Source organism: Gekko japonicus, unplaced genomic scaffold, assembly GCF_001447785.1.
Source record: "Gekko japonicus isolate JY-2015 unplaced genomic scaffold, Gekko_japonicus_V1.1 scaffold417, whole genome shotgun sequence".
NCBI classification, from domain to species: Eukaryota; Metazoa; Chordata; class Lepidosauria; order Squamata; family Gekkonidae; genus Gekko; species Gekko japonicus.
The window spans coordinates 888,422-913,064 of record NW_015164194.1 but is presented as its reverse complement, the minus strand read 5'-3'; the positions used below and the strand labels follow the sequence as shown (position 1 = coordinate 913,064).

General features: G+C 45.7%; 1 protein-coding gene across 1 annotated transcript in view; it reads right to left on the bottom strand.

Annotated features, from left to right (window-relative positions):
* Positions 1-24,643, bottom strand: part of DLGAP2 (discs large homolog associated protein 2) — a 160,871-nt gene that overhangs the window by 116,094 nt on the left and 20,134 nt on the right. Inside the window, exon 2 of the mRNA XM_015408303.1 lies at positions 11,948-12,159. Coding sequence (XP_015263789.1) covers positions 11,948-12,159 — 212 coding nt within the window. The remainder of the gene's footprint in view (positions 1-11,947; positions 12,160-24,643) is intronic.

Sequence of the window (24,643 nt, the reverse complement as noted above, 5' to 3'; positions counted from 1 at the left end):
TTTGAGGTCCCTTTCCTTCCAAAACCCTGCACTACTCAGACTCTACCCCCAAATCTCTACGTATTTCCCAACCCAGAGTTGGCAACCACATTCTAGAGCTACTATCCAGAAGAAAAAATATTGGTTGTGAATGAAATATAACTTTCTTTGTTTTTCTCTGATTAACAAATGATGCTCATATGATAGCACAAGTCCTTCATATACAATAGAAGATGTAAAAATCCAAATTTAGTAGGTAACTTGGTTAGAACCAAATTTTGCAGTGCCCTGGAAGCATGGTATACTTTTTATTTGGTATTTCACTGGCAGCACAAAATGTAATGTGGCTGCTGTTGGCCGGGAAGGCAAATGTCAATGGGATATAGGAGAATGAGGGGGTCAACTGATATTGTGAGCCTATACCAACCACAGCTAAACTGTGCCTTACACTTATGAAACCAGAGAAAGCCAGAGCATACTCTCAAGAGCTATGTTCTATCAAAAATGCTTTATCAACATTTCTATGCAAAATGTAAACATAGATATGACAAAAATTGTTTTTCAAAGGTTTTTAGCTAGTTCTTTCTGCCTTCATACTTTCTACACTAATGAAATTCAAGATAAGTCCAGAGAATCACTGCTTAGACAATTATATCTGTTAAGTCGCTCACTTAACAAAGTAGTTGGAGAGTGATTCAGCAAAGAGTCAGCTTTATTCAACAACTCGAACACAATTCCAACACGGATCAACATCTGATAGCTAGAACAGCTTTTACATTGCAGCTGTCCTGCTTTTAAACTCTCCCGGCTAATGTAATAGGCCATGCCTACTGTACGTTTACCAACCAATAAGGTTGTATGCATAAGGACCAATCATGGACGTTCCCGCTCAGGGAGCTGGCTGACAAGTGATTGGTTGCTTCTTCCTGGACTATCAATGCAATTGGATGGATTTGGATCCTAGTCCGGGACGAAGCTTGACATTGTACTTCAATTAGATGATTCATGTATTGCAATGGCAGCTATTGAATATATTACAAATTCCTCCCCCCTAAGTAAAAACATTCATTTACATTCGTAATCACTTAGGTAGGTTGGTGCTCGGCGCACCCGCTGAAACCTGCATAGCGGTACAGGCTCAGGACACAATTCAGCTTGGGGGGCCCTGCTTGACTCTGGGATCTCAGAGTCAGGTACACTTCCGTCCTCTGTTGCGGGTCCGAAGGTAGGGGTCTGCCCTACTTCTGGGACAGTACTGGGCTCGGCAGTACTCACCTCCGGAGGAGGTCTGGGACGGTCCTCTGGTTCAGGGGACTCAGCCAGCTGGGAGTCTAGGCATTCCTTTGCCCACCGCTGCCTAAGCTGGTCTATGTGGCATCGCCACTTGTGGCCATCTGCTAGCTCGACCACATATAATCGTGAACCAATACTCTCAGTTACAGTGGCTGGTAGCCACAAGTGACCCCCTGCATAATTCCTGCAGAACACCTTGTCACCTGGTTCGTAAGTGCGGACCTTAGGGAGCGCATTCTGCTGCCGGGGCTTCAGATCATTCAGATCTGGGTGCAGGCAATCTAAAGGGGTGGTGAGGTGGTGCCCCATAAGCAGTTCAGCCGGGCTGCGGCCTGTGGAAGAGCACAGGGTAACATGCTGGCGTAGCCCAGTTTTACCCCCCAATCGTCCTGCGTTAACTTCACTAGGGCTTCCTTGGTCGTCCTGACCATTCTCTCTGCTTGGCCGTTAGAGGCCGGGTGAAAGGGGGCCAACGTCAGGTTCCTAATCCCATTGTCGGACAGGAGCTAGGCAAACTCCCTAGAGGTAAACTGCGTGCCGATGTCACTCACCAGCACGTCCGGTAGTTCGTGGGTGGATAACAAACGGTGCAGCACATTGATGACGGTGATCGAAGAGGTGGAGTGCATGTGCGCAACCTCCAGCCACTTCAAGTACGCGTCAACAATCAGAAGGAACATTTGCCCCTGCACAGGCCCCGCAAAATACAGCCTGGACCATGGCTTCCCTGTAGATTCCCATCGCTGTGGCGTCGCAGTAGGAGGCTCGGGCCTAGCCTGTTGACAAGGCATACATACTCTTACTCACTCTTCGATGTTGGCGCCTAAGCCGGGCCACCAAACATACCCCCATGCCAGCGCCTCCATGCCGGGATGGCCCTCATGTAAAGATTCCAAAACCTTTTCTCGGAGTTTGACGGGCACCACCACCCGGTTTCCCCACAACACACACCCTTTTGACACCGAAAGCTCGTTTTGGCGCGCCCCAAACAGCTTGAACTCCTGCTCCACATTTCCTGCCGGCCACCCCTCCACACCCAGTTCAAAACATGGGCAAGTACATTGTCTTTAGCTGTTGCAGCAGCAATGTCCATTGATGATACTGGGGCCTGAGGCAGTTCATCGATGGCTAGCACCGTGCTAGCTGGAGCAAGGTCCAAGTCCTGGCTGGGTAGAGGGCAGCGACTGAGGGCGTCCGCGTGTCCTATCGCCTTGCCCGGCCTGTGCTCATAGTCATAAGTGGTGAGGAAGATCGCCCACCGCAACATTCGGGGAGACAGAATGTTGGGGATTTGCTGGTCAGGGGCAAAGATCCCCAACAGTGGTTTGAGGTCTGTCACTAAAAGAAATTCCAAACAAAAAGTCATGAAATTTCTTGACCGCGGAAACCAGTGCCAGACCCTCTTTATCAATTTGTGTGTAGTTTTTCTCCGCAGCCGATAGCGACCTCGAATAAAACATGATGGGGGCTTCACTGCCGTCCGGCATTAAGTGGCTGAGGACTGCCCCCAACCCAAATGGAGATGCATCTGCCGCCAGCACTAACAGTTTCTGTTCATCATAGTGTGTGAGGACAGTGTTTGACGACAATAGGGCTTTGACTCCCTTGAAAGCCCACTCGTGTTCCGAGCCCCATCACCATGTTGCATCCTTGTGGAGGAGTGCGTGTAAGGGTGCTGCCACCGACGCTTTGTGTGGCAAGAAAGTGTGGTAGAAATTTAACAGCCCTAAAAAGGACTGGAGCTCTTTTTTGTTGAGGGGTCATGGAGCATTCTTAATTGCTGCCACTTTGTCCTCTGTGGGGTGGACACCACTTTTGTCTACCTGAGATCCCAAAAACTCCACACTTGGGACTCCCACAAGACACTTAGACTGCTTTAGTTTTAGCCCAGCAGACTTGAAATGCTCCAACACCGTTCTCACCCGTTCCATGAGCTCCTGGTCAGACCCCCCTGCACTCAGCACGTCATCAAAGTACGGGACTGTGCCTGGTACCCCTCTGAGTAAGCCTTCCATAAATCCCTGGAAGATCCCTGGGGCGACATTTACCCCGAACTGGAGTCTATTGACCCTGAATGCTCCCCGGTGGGTAACGATGGTTTGGGCTTCCACTGCCTCTTTAGTTACTGGCAGCTGCTGGTACGCTTGCGCTAAGTCAAGCTTTGTGAATACCTTCCCTCCCCCCAGGGATGCCAGGATGTGGCTGATAATGGGTATGGGGTAAGAGTGCTGTTGCAAGGCACGATTAATAGTGCATTTATAGTCTGCGCAAATTCTTACAGACCCGTCTGACTTTACAGGCGCCACTATTGGAGTTTCCCATTTGCTAAAGGGAACCGGCTCAAGCACCCCCTGCTTGATTAGCTTGTCCAGCTCTGCTTCAATGTTTGAGCGAAATGTTTGAGCGAAATGGGCACCTTCCGATACTTTAATCGGATTGGGATCACGGAGGGATCGAGTTCGAACGACACCGGGGGCCCGTTGTACCTTCCCAGGCTGCCCCCAAATACTTCAGGGAACTCAGCATACAACAATGTCCATTCATTTTCAACAACATGATTCACACCGGTAATTCCAATACCCAGGGGTTCGAACCAATCCAGGCCAAGCAGGTTAACCCGGTCCCCCTCAGCAATCAACAGAGATAACGTGGAACATTTCTCCTTAAATTCTACCTTGAACATATCCCTTCCCACCAGAGGAATACGCTTTCCCTGAATATCTGATAGCCGAGTGTCCACCGGCTTCAGCCGTCGCCGACTCCTGGTTGGAAACAGCCGCTGCCACGTCCTCGAAGAAATCACCATCACTGATTATCCTGAGTTGACCTCCATGCTGCACGGAACGCTGTCTAGGAGGAGGGTGACGTGGATCTTCCCTTGACTTCTGGTGCGAAGGATGGTCGATGCGGATGGCAGGCTAGATGTCATCTGACAGCTGGCTTCTCTGACGGCTGCTTGCGATCGTTGGTTCCTCGGTGGGGATGCCGGCGCTGAGTTCTTTGGCAATCTGCAGACTCATGCTAGATGGCCCCGCCTTCCACACACTCAACACACGATGTCCCAGGTCCAACAGTGCTTGCGAGGGTATTTCCCACCACAACTGGTGCACGCTGGGCCGGCCGCAGGCTTCACTCGGGTCCGCTTGTCTGCTCCCGCTTTAACCGTGCACACGTCCTCGTCTGCGTCAGCGCCCTCGCTGCCAGAAGCCTGGTGGTGGACATGCTGTTCTGTTGACGCAGACCGCTGCCAGACCTCTCTGGTGGATTTGTCGGCTGCCTCTGCGGCGACAGCCTCCGTATAGGCAAAAGCCCAAGTCAGGGTTGTGCAGGCGAATAACCATTGTTGCAGCCGTTCGTCCCTCATGCCGCACACCAACTGGTCTCGGAGGGCCTCCTCGATGTTCGCAAAGTTGCAGGGCCTTGCAGCCTTGCGCAACGCCGCCACATATTCAGCCACCGACTCGTTGGCTGCTTGGGTCCTTTTATAAAAAGCGTGCCGGCAGGCAATCTTGGACGGCTGAGGTGAGAAGTGCGTTTTCAGTTTCTCCGTCAGGTCCTTGAATGGTACCGTCTTGATGTCCGCTGGTGCGACCAGCGACTGGGAAATGTCAAAAACGCTCTTGCCGCAAGAGCTCAGGAGGGTTGCCCGCTTCTTCTCTTCAGTTGTGATGTCGTTCGCCTCGAGGTGGAACTCGAACCATGTCAGGTAAGCGTCCCAGTCCTCGGGGATAGGTTCGAATGCCTCGAACTTCTGGCTATTGGCCATCCTGACAGGCACTTCCACCAGATCTGGTGGTGCATGCTGCTGATCGGCCACGGCGCAATGCTCGCTGTTGTCCATCATGGGATTGTTTAGGGGGTCTGGCTACCCGCACTAATATCCCACCTTCGTCGCCAATTGTTAAGTCACTCGCTTAACAAAGTAGTCAGAGAGTGATTCAGCAAAGAGTCAGCTTTATTCAACAACTCGAACACAACTCCAACACGGATCAACATCTGATAGCCAGAACAGCTTTTACATTGCAGCTGTCCTGCTTTTAAACTCTCCCGGCTAATGTTGCCACACCTACTGTACACTTACCAACCAATAAGGTTGTATGCATAAGGACCAATCACGGACGTTCAGGGAGCTGGCTGACAAGTGATTGGTTGGTTCTTCCTGGGCTATCAATGTGATTGGATGTATTTGGATCCTAGCCCAGGACGAAGCTTAACATTGTACTTCAGTTAGATGATTCATGTATTGCAATGGCAGCTATTGAATACATTACAATATCAGGGACTGAATGATGGGCTTTTCTCTCCTCCTCTTCCCGTTTCTTTTTTTAAAATCCAGCTTGATGAAGATTTCTGGAGAACTTGGAAGCCTGCACAATATGTTGTGATATTTGGGTGGTCTTAATAAAACCTATTACATGGATTTTGTTTTGCGATTTTGCTATGGACCAACATGGCTACCTACCTTTTTAGTCTGTCCCTCTAAAAATCAACACTTCTGAATGGCTTTCAACATGTATTTTACCATGCACAAGACTGCGATGTACATCTATGAATTCCAACAGAGAAAATAGTTGTGTGAATTTTATCACAGACCCGTGCATTTTAGAACATATCCTGGAAGTTCCTAGGCACAATACTGTTAAAATACACACACATGGAAGCAATAATTTATTATATGTAAACAGCAATTATTAAAAATCTCATTCCCATAGTCAGAATACCCATCTGAATTATTTTACTATTATTAAAGCAATGTTTTTCTGTTTCCACACAGTACCACAACTATGTTCACCATAAGAATTACCACAAAAATGGCATCCTCAGGTTGAGTTCTACATTCCTGAGGTACAATGTATAGAATATCTAAATGTTTATTACTAACTTCACAGAGTCTCTATAACTCAATAGGTATATCTGACTTCCATTGCTGAGACTACTAGGGAAAGTGGCAAGTAGCCAGGTACAAGGGTTGCTAGGTCCCCTCTGGCCAATTGTAGAGGATGGGGGGCGGGTAGTATTGCCAGATTCAGGTTAGGAAACTCCTGGAGATTTGGGGATGGAGCCTGGGTAGGACAGGGACCTCACTGGGGTACAATGTCATAGAGTCCACCCTCCAAAGCATCCATTTCCTCCAGGGGAACTGATCTCTGTAGTCTGGAGATGAGCTGTAATTCTGGGGGACCCCCAGGTCCCACATGGAGGCTGGCATCCCTACCAAGCACCCCTTCATCATGATTCAATCCAGTTCCATCTGAGAACCCATTCCTATTGTTCTATTTTCTTAAAAATGAAAACTGCTTTGGAAACACTTGTATTAATACATTAAATACATATATCATGGAAAATCCATGCAAGGAACAGATTCGCCCTCTAATTGCAGTGATCTATGTGGTAGGATACTCCAAACATTTCTCATATACAGAATTCACCATGAGGGGCACCATTTGTTTACAGCATTTCTGGTAAGCAGCCCTTACAAGGCCTAACTTAGTGTATGCATGAACTTATTGGCTAACAAGCCCCTAAAAGCGTACTTTGAGTCAGTTTTAGAAACAGAGATGTTTTTAAGCAGTTTGGGGGATTTGATCATTATCATAGTCATTACCTTGAATTGCACCTAGAAGACTATACTGTAGGTATTGAAGCACTGGTGCAACGTGTGCCCAGACCCACTACCCATCACAGCAAGAACTGCTGCATTCTCCATAAAGAGAAGCTTTCAAACCACCATCAACAGCACCTGTATATAGGGTGTAGTGCCACAGGACAGATTTAAGGGTATGACAAGATTAATGATATTTGCCAGGTTTGAGTCTCATAGCAAAGCCCATAGCCAGCTCTCCAGATAGGGTTGACAGGTCCCTCCTGGCAACCAGCGGGGAATGGGGGGACTTAACAGGAGTGGGAGGGAGGTCCAGGCTATGTTGCCAGCAAAATGGTGACATCATTTCTGGCATGTACCAGACATGTCATCACGTTGTGATGTTGCGGTGACGGTCTAATATTTGGGCAAAAACTCTATGGTAAAAATGGCTTCTTCCATTTATCAGAGCATCATCACAACATCACCAATGTGATGATGTCACCTCTGGTACATGCCAGAAATTATGTCGCATCATTACCAGCAACATAGCGTAGGCCTCCCTCCTGCTCATGGTAAGTCCCTGATCAGCAGCAGAAAGCAGGGCCTGGCAGTAGGGAATTTTCTGCCTCCGGGGGGTGGGGGGGCTGGCAACCATATCTCCAGAGTCATCTGAGTTTCCTAGCCATCGCCACAATTTAGGCTTCCAGGTCCGGGGTCCAATTCTGAACACTTCAAGGCTGAATCTACATAAGCAGGTATTGCTGGACTGCAACTAAACTCTACAGATAACATGGGTTCCTGACATCATTTCTGTCTACAATACACTTATTATCACCATCATTATGGCAGCTTTGACTCCATCAAATATGATCTGTGAAGAAAAATAAATACTGAGCTGCACTAAACATAATTATTGTAAGAGCAATAGAATCTGAAAGTAACTAGAGAACTCCACAGTACAGAGGCCAGATTCTCAACATCCAATTCCCCTGCCGTATTAGCCCATATTATCCAGATTAGAGTGGACAACAAGGAGAAATCAAGATCAATCAAGGCACTCCAATTCAAATTTCCTTTATCTGTTGTAAGTATCTGCAATCCAGACCAATTTATATTCAGTCTACAATTTGTCAAATCATATCTTTTTGAGGTCAAGATTTCTGCCAAATTGAATAAAGTTATTTGCACCTGGTGGAAGGGCTTGTTTCCTCTAACAAATTATTTACTGGTTGGTGGAAAATACAAGGGATTGCCTCTTCTGTTTCTCTGAAGCTCCTCTTAATAACTGAACTGAGTTAGGCCTTTTTCTCCCCTTCTAATAATTTCAGAATGCCTCACTTCATGATGAAGAATCCTATCCTTGCCAAAGTAAAATGTTGGAGGAAAATTCTATTAGGATAAAAAAGTCTGGTGAATAATTTTGAAAATCAATTTAAACAGAATCAGTTTTTGTTTTGTGTTGAGTGACACATTCGACAACCAACTCAATCTATATTTTTCTTTTTATGATAGTGTAACATACAGATTGGCATTAACACATTTACGTCTGTTAGTTTATTCAGTTTATCTGTGTGAGTCTTTCTCCTAGTCCTACTTCAAAAAGATTGTTTTCTAAATCCCTAATGCAGCTGTTTTTCAAGCTGGTAATATCAGGTGTATTTTTAAATTTTTCCAGACAAAATTTGTCCAGGCTATAATGATCTACAGATAATCCCTTCTACAGCCATGAGACTGGCCAGTTCACCACCCAAATGTTCCAAAAATCTATTTGGAGCAAGTAGGAGGAGACAGCAGGTATACTTTGGACCTGTTATTTCCTCCCAGACATATGCTACCTCCTGCGGCCCATCTTGGATCCCACAGGCACAACACCGGAAGAGATGCCCCCCACTCCTGCATGCTACTGTCATCTGCTTCAAGGTGAGCTGCTCTGGAGCTGACGGGGGTAAAAAGGGTGTAGGCACTCTCCACTTGTGCCTCTGCTGGCCAAATTGAATAGTTTTGCTGTAGACCTCCTATGCAACCTGCATTGGGGGCAGATAGGAATGGTACAGGCACCACTAGGTCCAAAACATGGTGAGTCCCCCCTGGCCCTCAGCTGTAATCCTCCCTGTTGTGGGAACATAAAGGCAATTTAGTGCCAATCTGCATGATTCCCCCAGTGAGGCACATACCCCAGCAGCTCAAGGAGACAGAACATCTGAGAACAGGACAACTTTATATGGGAAAGTATTAAACCCCGATTCAGGGTCCCCCATGATTTCTAGATACCAAAAAAATGTATTGAAGGTTTAACAACAACAACAAAAATGCTCTGGAGATACTGTCTCCAGGCTTCCAGTTGAACCTTACCTCTCTAAGAAATGTAAATAGCTAAGGCAGATAGATATCGCTGGAACTCCAGTCCTAGATTTACTTCACCTCTGCCTATTTAAAAACTACAAGGCTAGTCTTATTGGTGCAACAAACTACCACAGTCTACAGTCTCATCTACCTAAGTGCCTCAAAGTAAATCTAATATTTGGGGCAACTTCTTACTCAGCTGACACTAGCTAAAAAGTAGAAAATGTAGCTGCAGCCTTTTATTTATATTTATTTATTTATTTATTTATTTATTTATTTATTTATTTTGGGATTTATATCCCGCCCTACCCAAATGGCTCAGGGCAGCTAACAAGCGGCAATGCCAAATTAGAAAAGCTGTTCGGGCTATCAGAGAAGTTGTACCGTGTCAGAGAAGTTGATCGTCGAGCTGAAATAAACCTGAGTTTTGCTGAATCACTCTCTGGCTATTTTGTTAAGCACGGACTTAACACAGGCCCTGCAGAACTGTATAAGGTCCCGCAGGGCCCGGATCTTCTCTGGGAACTCGTTCCACCAGGTAGGAGCCGCCACCAAAAACGCCCTGGCTTTAGTTTGGGTAAACTTCACGTCTCAGGGGCCTGGAACTTCCAGGAGGTGGAGACTCCCCGATCGTAGTGCTCTTGAGGGAACATATGGGAAGAGGCGGTCCCTTAGGTAAGCTGGACCCTGGCCATTCAGGTCTTTAAAGGTAAGAACCAGCACTTTGAAGCAAATCCGGTATGCTATTGGCAGCCAGTGCAGCGCTTGCAGCACCGGCCGGATGTGGTCTCGCCTAGAGAGGCCCATCAGCAGCCTAGCTGCAGCATTCTGCACTAGCTGCAGCTTCCGGATTTGCGACAAAGGCAGCCCCAAGTAGAGAGCATTACAGTAGTCCGGCCTCGAGGTGACCGTCACATGGATCACAGTGGCCAGGTCCTCACGATCGAGGTAGGGGACCAACTGCCGGGCCAGCCGCAGATGGTAAAAGGCTGACTTGGCAGTGGCTGCCATCTGGGCCTCCATCATTAATGAGGAGTCCAGGAGCACACCCAAACTTCTAACCTCTCGTACAGGCACCAAAGGCACCCCGCCGAAGGTCGGGAGAGGGAGCCCCAGCTCCCGACCGGTCCAACACAGGCCCAGGACCTCCGTCTTTGCCGGGTTTAATTTCAACCAACTCAGTCTGAGCCAACCAGCCACGGCTTGTAACGCCCGAGAAAGGTCATCGGGACCGGAGTCCGAATGGCCATCCAATATCAGATAGAGCTGGGTATCATCAGCGTATTGATGACACCCAAGCCCACACCTCCGGGCAATCTGGGTGAGGGGGCACATATATACTTTTATTGAAGTAGCACAGGTATACTGCCTATTACTGGCCTCCAGCGGGAGAAGGAAGCTCTTTTTTTCCACCTGTTGTAGGCAAGGGACAGACAAATAAGGCTTGTGCTCCTTTTAAAGAGGAAATCACTGCCTCCATGTATTCTCCAAGCAAATTTACCTGCCATTTTACTTTGACTACCCCATAAAAGCCTGCTAAAAGTTCCAAAAGTATATTTGTGTGACACTGGTGGTAGAGGATGAATTTACTAATTTTCAATTAGATATGCTACTTTCCAATTTTCAATTAGGTTTGCTAATTTTCAAATCTGTTGCAGCAGAACACATATTCTGAAAATGTAAATATTCTGAACATAGCTTTCTCCTCCCTCCAAAAAAAAAAAGTTTAGGTATAATTTATTTTGCTAGGTTTCATTTGAACCAGTCAAAGATATTTGTAGTCCTAGGCCCTACAAATCTATGGCCATCACCAATTCAGTTTGCTACAGATAGGCCCCTGCCACACGGGGGGAAATTGATGCGGGCAAAGTGCGGCTTTTGAAAGACGCACCAAAAGAGACACGCGGCGGTGGGATCACACAGATCCCGTGAGCCGCCGCGCAGTTGCTCCCCGGCATGATCAGATGCCGGGGAGAAAGCCACGGAAGGGAGCACATGCGCAGTTCGGCTCGGAGCCTCGATTGCTCCGGAAGACAGGTGCTCCGGAGATCCGATGGCCGCACTTGATGCGGCGTTTTCGGTAAGTTCTGCTCTGTAGGTGGTTCTTTTTTGCAGTGGATTTTCGGCCTGAAGGGCCGGATCGGGGATGGGTGCGCGCCGCTTCCCATATGTTGCGGTGAGATTGCGCCCGTTTGCTGCGCCCCCGATCCGTCCCTCTCCTGGGCCAAAACCTTCCGTGTGACCAAGGCCAGAATGAAACAGTGAGAGCTGCAGAAGTAGGGCAGATAGAAAATGTGAGATAAGTCTACACAGGACAATCCAGCTAAAATCTATACCCTATTTGTCCTGGCCTGCACACAGATGGGCAATATTACAGATATCACAAATTATAATAACAGTACTTATTTTATAAAACATTATTAACACATATAAAACAGTATGTGATCATAGCCATATGGTCCTCGGTATAACATTATTCGGAATTGTTTAACTTCACTCTAAATACCTGGTCATTCTTTAGTTTTTCATTTCATACCACTTCTACTGAAATATGACAAATGTATTCAGATTTCCTAAAAAAACCCTTTTTAATATTTAATAATTGTTTCACACTTATAACACAAAAATTGATCTTAAGGTTTTGTCTAAAGCCAGTTTTGATACAATATGAAGAAATAGGAGAGAAATGTACTCAATTAAGTGAGCTTCATACTAACCAAATATAGGAGAAAGCTTTGAGGGACTTACTTTTGATGATCTCCAAGAGCTCTTTGTCCAATGGATTTTAACAATGACTCTGGTCGGACTGCTACCTTTGGTGATGTCTTGGGGCTAGTGTCTGAATCTCCACTTTCCTCATCTCCCATGGCTTTAATATAACTTCCGCTTCTCATCCTTCTGCAGGGAATCTCCTCATCTTTACCACCAGCAGGGTACCCTCCCCATTCATCTTGAGGCACCTGGTACAGCATAGCACAAGCACAAAATAGGAATACATTTTACAAGCTAGGGGCCTGTGAGGAATTGCAGAGGAAGGAGAATGATTTAAAATTGTACCCCCATTCCCAAATCTCCTTTCTCAAATTCTATAACCTGTCAGGGGCTTGAGCAGGCCCTTTTTTCTCATCATCTTTTTTTTTAAACTAACTCCATTTCTCTCAATATTATATGTTCCCTGGAGCATGCTCAGTCTTTCCAGGAAATTGTGGTGTCCCCCCCCTTTTTCTTTGAGTTAATTTACAAAGTGTTATTTTTCTCTGGATACCTGTGGAATCTCTTGAGTACGTGGAAACGTTTACATGGGTGCTCTGGTTTTGTTGCTTTCCAAAGTGGCATCACTTAGCTTACTATTAGATACAGTGATAACAGTGGTAAATTATCACTTTAAGAATAAGCATGCATCTTAAAGAAGAAGAAGAGACTGGATTTATACCCCTCCCTTCACTACCCGAAGGAGTCTCAGAGTGTCTTACAATATCCTTTCCCCTCCCCTCCCCACAACACACACCATGTGAGGTAGGTGGGGCTGACAGAGCTCTCTGAGAACTGCTCTTGAGAAAACAGCTCTGAAATAACTTGTGACTGACACAAGGTCACACCAGCAGCTACATGTGGAGGAGTGGGGAATCAAATCTGGTTCTCTCAGATTAGAGTCTGCGCTCCTAATCACTACACCAAAAGCATTCACTGTTGCATAAGTGTTCACTGTTGCATAAGGAGACAACTTAGCCAGGACTTGTAGACATAAAGTTCCTGTATTTGACTCAGGGTGAATAAAGATGACCATTTACCTAGCAGGAATATATACCATAGGTTATACAATGACATGAGGAGGTAGATTATCTGCAGTGAAGCCCATGGCATACAATGGGCTACATGCTGTCCATGATAAATTACCATTTGTTAAATGACTACCTTTATTCACACTTTGCCAGCCTTTCAGAGAAGCCAACAAACATTAAGACCCAGGAGACCAGCATTTAGAGATAAGCATGACGCAGTCTGTAACTACATTTCATAACACAGTTCCCTCATGAAATCATAGTAGGTGTAAGGTTATTGATTAGTGGCCAAGCATAGCTATACATAAATCAAATATGGCCCCATGAAATACATTCCCAGTTTATCTTACTGTTTTCTGTCATGTGTGCATGTGGGGGAGGGGCAAAATAACAAGGGCCCTGGTCACACGGGCCGGATATCGTGGGGGGGAGGCGTGGCTAATTGCCCCAGCGCAGTTTGATCCACGATTACGCGATCAGATGCGCCGGCGGCACACCACCGGTCCTTCCCTCCATGCTGGCAGGTAAACAAGGGACCGGAGGGGAATGCCGCACGCCAGTGCGATCACACCACGGGCATCTGGAGGCAGCCCATCCGAAACGTTTATTAGTACCTTGGAGGTACTAGTTTTTTAACTCGCATTGTCGGAGGTAAGCCACGGGTGCGCTCCACTTCCCAGATGTTGGGGTGTGATTGCTCCCAGATAATCCGCCCACCATCTGTGCCTCTCCCGCGGCAACTTTGCCGTGTGACCGGGGCCAAGGAAGACTTAATGCCTTCTATCTTTCCTCCCTACCACAAACTGCCTTGCCTTAGTCCACCTAAGGAAAGCTCTATACACAGAAGCTATTTTCCACACGGGAAATAACTTGCCAGATCAAGCAAGATTTGTGAGCATAAGTCAGATAGTCATCCAATTAATTGTGTAGATGCTGTGTATATATACTGCATTGTTTTCACTGGAATATACATCTGTGTATGCATCCCAATGCATACTGATTTTCCTGCATACATTGATATATTCCCTCATAGACAGGAACCCATTACTGCCAATTTTCTAGGCTCATTTAGCATCCACACACAAGCCAGCCACTTTATAAGCAGGAAAAATTACGTTCAGTTTCCAAAGTAATGCATTTTGCGTCAAAAACTATGCAAGTTGTCATTAGAAACCACATCATCTTATAAATATACCTTATAAAATAGAGAGTTTAATAGTTATGCATGTCATTTTAGAAATACCTGTGTGGTTAGTAGAATTACAATTAATCCCTTGTCATTATTTTTGGAATTAGTGGATGTCAGTACAGTTTCCAAATTAATACCCAAATGAAAATGAGTACAATGACTAGTAGTAATAACTCTGCTTGATTACATCACATAACTCACATGATTCTTTCATAATTTCAGAAACTAGCTCACAGGTGCTGCGCATTTGGCTTATATATCCTAAAATTTTGACATTTGACTTCTAATTGCTCTTAATCAATGTTCTTAATCAAGTCCCTTGCTTTCAGATTCTCATCTCTCTTGGTCTGTTCTGATGTAAAAATAAATACATAAATTTAAAAACCAGCAAGTGCAGTTCATACCAACATAGTTCTGAAAGTATAGGATATCTAAAAGATTGAGGCCACTGGTCTGACACAGTGATTAGAGTTGGACTAGAACTGAAGAGACTAGAGAGTAATCCCAACAAGACAGAAGTGTTACTGGTGAGTGGAAGCTCTGACCCAGGACTTAAATCATCACTCATTCTGGATGGGGTTCCACTCCCCTAGAAGGATTGGGTACATGGTCTGGAGGTGTAGGTACTGCTGGACCCAGGCCTACTGCTGGATAAACAGGTAGCAGCTGTGGCCAGGAGTGTCTTTTACCATCTTCGACTGGTTAGCCAGCAGTGGCCTCTCCCGAGCAGCAAGTTATCTGGCTCCTGTGGTACAGGCACTGGTTATATCTAGAAGAGCTTATTGAAGTGCACTCTAAGTGGGGCTGCTCATAAAAATTGGTCAGAAACTTCAGTTGGTGCTGAATATCTCAACCAGGATACTGACTACAGTGGGTCATAGGGACCATATTACTCCAGTCTTGGCCCATCTACACTGGCTCCCAATCTGTTTCCAGGCAGAATTCAAGGTGCTACCAACTGCTGTCATCATCTTCTGAGGCCCTGCATCAGTTGCCCCCATCTTCTCAGTTGTGGCACTAATACTCTGGAACTGTCCCCCAAGGGAGACTCATTTGTTGACTTTTGTTGCCATCTTCTGCCAGTGGCTGATGACTTCTTTGTTTCATGTTGTGATCCCTCCCTCCTACCTTATGTTTTAATTGGTGTTATGTATTTGCATGGGTATTTTACCTTTGGTTTTAATTGTCTGTGGATTTGCAGTTGGATGCCATCATGCTGATGATGCTAAGCTTTATGGTCCCTGCCACATGGGACGGCTGAAACGCGGCTAATCAGAGCCGCACCAAACTTGAGACGCTGCGGCGGGATCCCACGGATCTCCTCAGCCGCGGCGCATCGCTCCCCGGCACGATCAGATGCCGGGGAGGAAGAGACGAGTGGGAGGGGGAGGCTGCCGAACTGCGCATGCTCGAGCATGTGCAGTACGGCAGGGGGCAGGGGATGCGCCGGTGAAAAGACGCGCCGGCAATCCCACGGCCGCAATTGCCGCGGCCCGTTCAATTGAACCACCCAGGTAGGTGGTTCTTCTTTGATGCGCGTTTCGGGCAGTTGGGACGGATCGGGGACGGCCACGGCACGATTGCCAGATGTTGCTGTGTGATCGCGCCCGTTTGATGCGGCCCCGATCCGTCCCTCTCCCGGTCCAAAACACCTCGTGTAAACAGGGCCATTTCTTTGTCCATGTGTTGCAAACCTAGGTACTACGGTTAAGTGGCTGAGGATGAATGAGCTGACTCTGGTTGATCTTGACAAAATAAAGATAATGCTGGTCCAGCAGGCCAAAAAGTTTCAGAATATTACAATTCCTACATCTGTTTTTTTTTTTTTTTTTTTTTTACAATTCCTACATCTGATGTGGTTCAGTTGACTCAGTTAAATTTTGGGGGCTTATTCTAGACTCAGCATTACTGCTGGAGAAGCAAATTAATTCTGCTGCAAAAAGTGCTTTATAAAATGTTTCCTTTGCTTGGAAGATAGCTCAGTATGCTGATCAGGCCAATCTGGCCACATGAATCCATGCCACGATAATTCAGATCTAGACTATTGTAATGCACTACATGGCTCTGTCCTTGAAGACTACTCAGCAACTGCAGCTGGTACCGAATGGTGCAGCTTGATTATTATTCAGAGCTAGGCACAGTATGCATATTACACCTATTCTGGAGCAACTAGTTTCTGGATACAATTATAGGTACGGTTATCACCTGCAAAGCCCTTAATTGGCCTAGAAATTGCATATTTGCAGGACCACTTCTCCCATTTTTTTTCTGCTGAGGCAGCTCCACTAATCAGAGAATATCTTCTAAAAGGTCCACCCTGCAAATTCATAAAATGAACAATTCTCCATACCTAAGTATTCTCTGCTGTGGGTCCCATCTGGTGGAATGGCCTGCCTGAAGACCTCAGGAAGTCTCCTGTACTTCTATCACTTTGCAGAATGTGTAAAACAGAACAGTTCAGGAAAACATTTTAATACAGGGAACAGGGAGGTAGTAAACTAGAATTCGAAAGGGAAGGCAGCTTCCCCTCCCCCCACCCTTTCCATCTCATACTGCATTGCTTATTGGATGTATTATACTGTCTGTACTTCAGTGTTCTCAGATTATGAAATCCAGTTTTTTATTAATCCTTATACTATTTTCCAGAGGTTGTTTTTTTTGAGTGCGTATCCTTATTCTATTAGCCAGAGGGTTTTTCCCTGTGTGGATATGTATTTCCACCAATAGGCGGCTCACTCTCCCCCAACAGCTTTTCCTACATAGTTAGTGGACTGCCTGGATTTGTAGAAAAATCCACAAACTAAAAAAATCCCTTCAGGGATGGTTGAATTCCCCCCAAAACCTTTTGAAATTGCCTCTGCAGGGATTTGCTTCAGACATCAATAGTGAGAGATTAGAATGTTCGGGGGGGGGGCTTCTAACTGGCTTTGTCAGTAAAAGGGTGGGGGAAGGGCCCTTTCCAGGCCTATTTTGGCCTTTCATGGAGGGAGGAAGGGAGCCTTGGGGCCAGGTCTCACAAGAGTTGCCAGTGCCAGGCTGAGGGATTTCTAGAGATTTTGTGGAGGACTCTAAGGAGGGCTGGGTTTGGGAAGGGAGAGGCCTCAGCTGGGTATAATGCCACAGAGTCCACCCTCCAAAGCAGCCTTTTTCTGCAGGGAGACAGATCTCTCCTGTCTAGAGTCCAGTTGTAATTCTGGGGAGTCTCGAGGTCCCATTTGGAGGTTGGCAACTCTAGGCCTGTCATCATCATAGGGGACTGGAATGCTAAAGTAGGAAGTCAAAAGGTAACTGGAATAACAGACAAGTTTGGCCTTGGAAAGCAAAATGAAGCAGGGCAAAGGTTAACAGAGTTTTGTCAAGAGAACACACTGGTCATAGCGAACACCCTTTTCCAACAACCTAAGAGGCGACTCTACACATGGACATCACCAGATGGGCAACACCGAAATCAGATTGACTATATAATTTGCAGTCAAAGATGGAGAAGCTCTATCCAGTCAGTAAAAACAAGACCTGGAGCTGACTGTGGTTCAGATCATGAGCTACTCATTGCAAAATTCAGACTTAAACTGAAGAAAATTGGGAAAACCACGAGGCCATTCAGGTTTGACCTAGATCGCATCCCTGATGAATATACAGTAGAGGTGAAGAATAGATTCAAGGGTCTGGATTTGATAGATAGAGTGCCTGAAGAACTATGGACAGAGGTTCGTGACATCGTACAGGAGGCAGCAATCACCACCATCCCAAAGAAAAAGAAATGTAAGAAAGCAAAGTGGCTTTCTGATGAGGCTTTACAAATAGCAGAGGAAAGAAGGAAAGCGAAAGGCAAAGGCGAAAAGGAAAGATTTACCCAACTGAACGCAGATTTCCAGAGAACAGCAAGGAGAGATAAGGAGGCCTTCCTGAATGAACAGTGCAAAGTAATAGAAGAAAACAATAGAATGGGAAGGACTAGAGATCTCTTCAAGAAAGTTGGAGAAATCAAGGGAGCGTTCCATGCAAAGCTGGCCATGATAAAGGACAAAAACGGTAGGGACCTAACAGAAGCAGAAGAGATTAGGAAAAGATGGCAAGAATACACAGAAGAACTATACAAGAAAGACCTCGATGTCCTTGACAACCACGACGGTATAATCACTGACCTCGAGCCAGACATCCTGGAATGTGAAGTTAAATGGGCCTTAGAAAGCATTGCTAACAACAAAGCTAGTGGAGGTGATGGTATTCCAGCTGAGCTATTCAAAGTCTTAGAAGATGATGCTGTTAAAGTGCTGCACTCCATTTGCCAGCAAATTTGGAAAACGCAACAGTGGCCACAGGATTGGAAAAGGTCAGTATACATTCCAATCCCAAAGAAGGGCAATGCCAAGGAATGTTCAAACTATCGCACAATTGCACTCATATCACACGCTAGCAAGGTCATGCTCAAGATCCTACAAGCTAGGCTTCAACAGTACGTGGATAGAGAACTACCAGAAGTACAAGCTGGGTTTCGAAGAGGTAGAGGAACTAGAGATCAAATTGCCAACATTCGCTGGATTATGGAGAAAGCAAGAGAGTACCAGAAAAATATCTACTTCTGCTTCATTGACTATGCTAAAGCTTTTGACTGTGTGGATCACAACAAACTATGGCAGGTCCTTAAAGAGATGGGAGTACCAGACCACCTCACATGTCTCTTGAGAAACCTGTATAAGGGCCAAGAAGCGACAGTTAGAACCGGATATGGAACAACTGATTGGTTCAGCATAGGAAAAGGAGTACGACAAGGATGTATATTGTCGCCTTGCTTATTTAATATATATGCAGAGTACATCATGCGAAATGCTGGCCTGGATGAATCACAAGCGGGAATTAAGATTGCTGGGGAAAAGATCAACAACCTCAGATATGCAGATGATACCACTCTAATGGCTGAAAGTGAAAAGGATCTAAAGAGCCTCTTGCTCAGAGTAAAAGAGGAGAGCGCAAAAGTGGGCTTGAAGCTCAACATCAAAAAAACTAAGATCATGGCATCCGGCCCCATCACTCCTTGGCAAATAGAAGGGGAAGCTGTGGAAGTAGTGACAGACTTCACGTTCCTGGGATCCCAGATCACCGCAGACTGTGACAGCAGTCATGAAATTAAAAGACGCCTGCTCCTTGGGAGGAAAGCGATGGCGAACCTAAACAGCATGATAAAAAGTAGAGACATCACCCTGCCAACAAAAGTCCGCATGGTCAAAGCAATGGTATTCCCAGTAGTCATGTATGGCTGTGAGAGTTGGACTATAAGGAAGGCCGAGCGCCGAAGAATAGATTCTTTTGAACTATGGTGCTGGAGGAGACTCTTGAGAGTCCCTTGGACTGCAAGAAGAACAAATCAGTCAATCCTCAAAGAAATCAACCCTGACTGTTCCCTGGAAGGCCAGATAATGAAACTGAAGCTCAAATACTTTGGCCACCAAATGAGAAGGGAGCACTCACTGGAAAAGACCCTGATGCTGGGAAAGATTGAAGGTCAAAGAAGACGGGGACGGCAAAGGATGAGATGGTTAGACAGTGTCAGCGATGCAACGAACATGAAATTGAGCCAACTTCGGAGGACGGCGGAAGACAGGAGAGCCTGGCGGGAGATTGTCCATGGGGTCGCGAAGAGTCGGACTCGACTGTGCGACTGAACAACAATGTCATAGACTCTACCCTCCAGCCATTTCCTCCACAAGAACCACCATTGCCAGCCTCCAGGTGAGGACTGGAGATCACCCAGAATTACAACTGTTGTCCAGGTGATAGAGATCAGTTCCCCAGGATAAAATGGCTGTTTTGGAGAGTTGAGTCTATGGCATCATACCTTGCTGAGGCTGCTTGCCACCCCAAGCCTCACTGTCCCAAGGCTCCACCCCCAAATCTCCAGGAATTTCCCAATCTGGAGCTGGCAGCCTTAAGGTGAATTGATCTCTGTAGCTGGGAGATCCATTGTGATTCCCAGACTGCTGCCACTGCTGCTGTGGTGGGAGAGGGAATAGCTGGGTGGCTAAGAGCACTGCCACCACTGCTGCTGCTTCTCTGCGGAGTGGGGGATGAAGCAGAAGGAGGCTGGGAGAGTGATGGGGCAGAAAGAAAGAATGATGGGGTGGGGCAGAAAGAGAGAGAAAGAGTGATGAAGTGGGGAGACAGAAAAACAAAGAGAAAGATGATAGGTCAGAAAGAGAGAGGAAGTCACATGCATGGAGGAGAGATAGAGAGTAAGAAAAGGGGGGCAGAGGGGAGAAATAGTGTGAGAGAGGTAGGGGGTGAGGAGAGGAAGCAAAGGTGTGATAAACGAGGTAACCATCCCTCAAGTTTCTTGCGGGTCTCCACTTGTATTATACTAATTCTGTTCTTTAATTCCTGTAATCCAAAATTATTGCATCGTTCATCTCATGTATCTTATTCTGTACTTGTCTCCTATGAGGATTGAAAACCCCAGAGAATGGGGTAAGGTACAGGCAGGGGTATTTCTCTACAGAACTGGGGCACCCAGAAAAATACATTTCTTTAACAATGTTAAGTTTTTACAAAAATACTGAGACCTTGGCTGCCATTTCTGAAAAGGAAGGAAGCTGCCCACCATCACATGAGCCAGGTGGGCAGGTGAGTGAGCAAGAGAACCAGGAGCTGCCACCACATCAGCCAACCCATTAGGCAGGAGGCCAGGTGAGGAATGGGAGCTGTTGACCCTAGTGCCCCCCTCACGCTGGCACTGCAGGAGAGTGGACAAGGAGTAATGGGAGCCACTGCAACCTCCCTCTCAGGTACAGGGTACAGGAGGAGGAGTGGGAGCAGCTGTTGTTGCCCCCTGCCTCTGCATAAGCCAAGAGGATCTGTGAACGAGCTCCGACTTTGAAAAAATCTTCCTGTGAAACAGGCCAGTAAGCTGGCTGTTCTTCAGCCAGGGTTTACAGCTCTCGCAGCTGGAAATTCCCAAAGCCGAGGTTAGATTTCTCACAGCTGGAACTCTGAATACCTTTTTGAAGGTGGATAACTCGGCTTGCACAATGTGACTTCTTGGTGCATTACATGGGGATGTCACCTGAACGATAACATTGGAGTTGGATAGTTTGGATAAACATCCTTTTCAGGAATTTATGCTATTGCACCGTTTTGTTATAAAAGACAGGAATTGTTCTTCTTTTGAATGAACTTTATATTTTACTCCCATTGAGTCATCAGTTGCATTTTGTCATTTGTATCTTGCAATATATGGTTTGATGTCTACATGCTTGCTATATTTGTCTATGTCAATATAAAACACCATTGAATTTTTTAAAAAAATTGAAGAACTTTATTTTGTTTTTGATTTACGAATGTTCGTATCACACAGTTTGTTCTATCATTTCAGTGCATTGTCCTACCCATGAGTCTCTCTTTCTGGTTTACCCCCACTACTATAGCAGCCATATGAGCCAGGCAGGTGGAAACGGCAGCATTGTAGGCAGATGGTCTGGCCAGCAAGCACTTGGCCACGTCTTGTGGGTCCCCAACTTGCATGTATAATACTGTCTTTTGTATTATCTTTTAAAACTCTTTAATCTACCTTGAGCATCAGCAAGAAAGGTGGACAAAACTGAAGTAAAAATACTGCATTGTTTATTGAATATATTATTAATTTGCCTAATTTTTCTCTATCGTGATATTCAGTTCATTGGGTCCTCTCATTTGTGAAATCCAGGCTACTGGATTAATTGTACTGTTTCTGTGTCATTGTTCTTTAAATTTTGTGATCTTGTTTTATTGCATTGTTCATTGTATGCCTTATACTTGTCTTTACTGCAAAGTTCTTATAACTCTCTAATCTGCAGAGTCTCATCAATAACGGAGATAATAAATGACCCCACATGACTCTCTAACCCAACTGTCTATAGCACAACATACAATGAACAGGATGACAGATTGGGAAGAACACTACTGCCCGCTCCAAAAATTTAAGCTGTGCTTTTGCTTGCTCTTCCTGCTTCCTGTCCTCAGGTATTTATATATTGCCCCTTTCCTTGTGGCTCGAGGTTTCACACAAGTCAAAGCTAAAATATCACACTTTCAAATCAATAGAGTAAAGCCCCAAATACCCCCTTCCCCCATACAGTTTATACCCCATTAAAGGCCTCAGTAAAATGAATGGCCTTGCAGCACCTTCTGAAGATTTCTAAGGATGGTACTCTCCTCACCTCCTGAGACAAGCTGTTCCACAGACTGGGAACTACTACAGAAAAGAACGGGCTCCGATTCATGCCAGGTAGGCCAGTATTAGTGAGGAAACTGCTAGTAGGTGGCAGCATGAAAATCACAGCTGGCACATAGGAACATATGAGAGAGTATGGTCTTTTAGATGCAGTCCCAGGCCAGACGACTTTGCCCTAAAGGTCTGGCCAGGCATGCCAAACCCTCCCTGTTTAGGTGGCAAGCTCATTTATGCTCACCTGAAGAGCGAAATGGACCCTGATTGGCTTCAGGCCGCTCTGCAGGATCTGATGTCCCCTAGTGACTTGTTAGATGTGCTTGTGGAGGACTGGTACTCTCGGCTCTCTGAGGCCATCAAAGATATCGCCCCCCCCCCCCGTGCTCTCTCCACCCTCGGATGAAAGCTGCTCTGTGATATATCTCAGAGCTGCAGAGGATGAAGCGAGAGCTGCGACAGCTTGAGCGAGAGTGGTGGTGTGCTCATGACTGAGTGACAAGAACATCTTATACATCATTTATGAAGGCCTATGAGATGGCACTGAAGTTTGAAAAGAGAGAGTTCTATACGGCCTCTGTTGCATCAGCACAGTCGTGCCCAGCCCAATTATTTAGAACCATTCTGTCACTAACCTTATTGCCACAAGGCAAACAAAATGCTAGGGAATTGGAGATAGGTTGTGAGGCTTTTGAGACTGTGAGGCTTTTGAGATGTATTTTACTGATAAAGTCTTGTCACTCTGCCAGGACCTGCAGGCCACTATTGATACAGTACAGGAACTGGAAGCCCCTTGTCCATCTTCAGGTTCTATGTTGGACCTTTTCTGCTGGCTCTCTCAGGAGGATGTTGACAGGGTCCTAGCAGCTGTGAGGCCAACCACTTGCCTTCTTCATCAAAGGATTTATTGTATTAGCCATAGGCCATAACAAAATTACAAAACATTCAAACAGATCAGTAAAACAGTAAAATAGTATGATAAAATACATAAAAAGTAAAACCTAAAATCACATACCTAAAACGACAATGGACTAAAATAGCCTACGTGTTACAAGAATGGTCCCTATGGTGCTGCCCTGGCTTTAATCTTTTTGGCCACAAAGGCACAAAGGGAGACTCTATAGGTTACGAACTCATCGGTATCTGATAACAATAATACAGTCCTCTCATTTTCAGAATATGCTTTTATAGTAAATAAAATTCCTGTCAAGAATTTGTCTCTGGGTGCGTTGTATAACAGGCAGGCTAAGATACAGTGAGGAAGGTTTTCAATGGCAAACGAACCGCAAATACATATACTGTGTTCTGTTGGAACTTGAAGAAATTGACCCTCCCGCAATACTGTGTACATTGTTTGAAAATGCAGGTCAGTAAAAGACACCCCGAGGTTGTATTTGGAAATATTATGTAGATAGGATGATCTAGAATGATCAGATTTGACAAATTTGTACCGCGGAGCGGTTTTCGACTTTATGATAGCAGAGCGTTCTATCACAGCATCTGATTTGAATGTCCATTCCCTGAGTTGGGAATTGTCACCTGAGGCCCTGAGGAGGTAATCAGGTATGGTGTATCTACTAAGGATATTGCTAAAGGAATCAGAATGTGTAGAATAGTGATCTAACAGATTGGTGGCTTAAAGAGTTAGATAGAGACAAATTGGTCTTCTTCCAGTATTTTATAATTGCAAGGTGTACCCTTGCCTTAATAGAAGGGAGTCCTGTTTCCCCTCACATCAAGGCCACAGGAGATCCCCTGGGGAGACCTAAGATTCATCTTAGGAAATAATTTTGGATTACCTCAAGGGTAGATATATTATCCTCTTCCCATACCCACACTTCCACGCCATATAATAAGTGGGGCATGACTTTGCACTTGAACAATTTCAGTGCTGGATTAATTAATTGCCCGCCCTTTGTGAAGAAGAAGTGTACAATAGACCCAACAATCCTTAGTGCTGACGATTTAACCCCTGCCATGTGGGATTTCCAATTCAGTGTTTCTTTAAAAATTACTCCTAGGTATTTAAATGAACTGCATTGATCAATTGGGTTACCAAGAATACTCCATCTTGACCCATGCCCATCCTGACTGGTCAAGGCATGCGGGGATGGTATTCAGGTCCCCCTGGAAGACATAATCAATCTGTCCCTTTCATCTGGGACCTTCCCAGTGGGGCTTAAGGAGACAGTGGTTCATCTGCTCTTAAAGAAACCAACTCTGTATCCAACGGTCCTAACCAACCACTGCCGAATTTCAAATTTTCCATTTCTTGG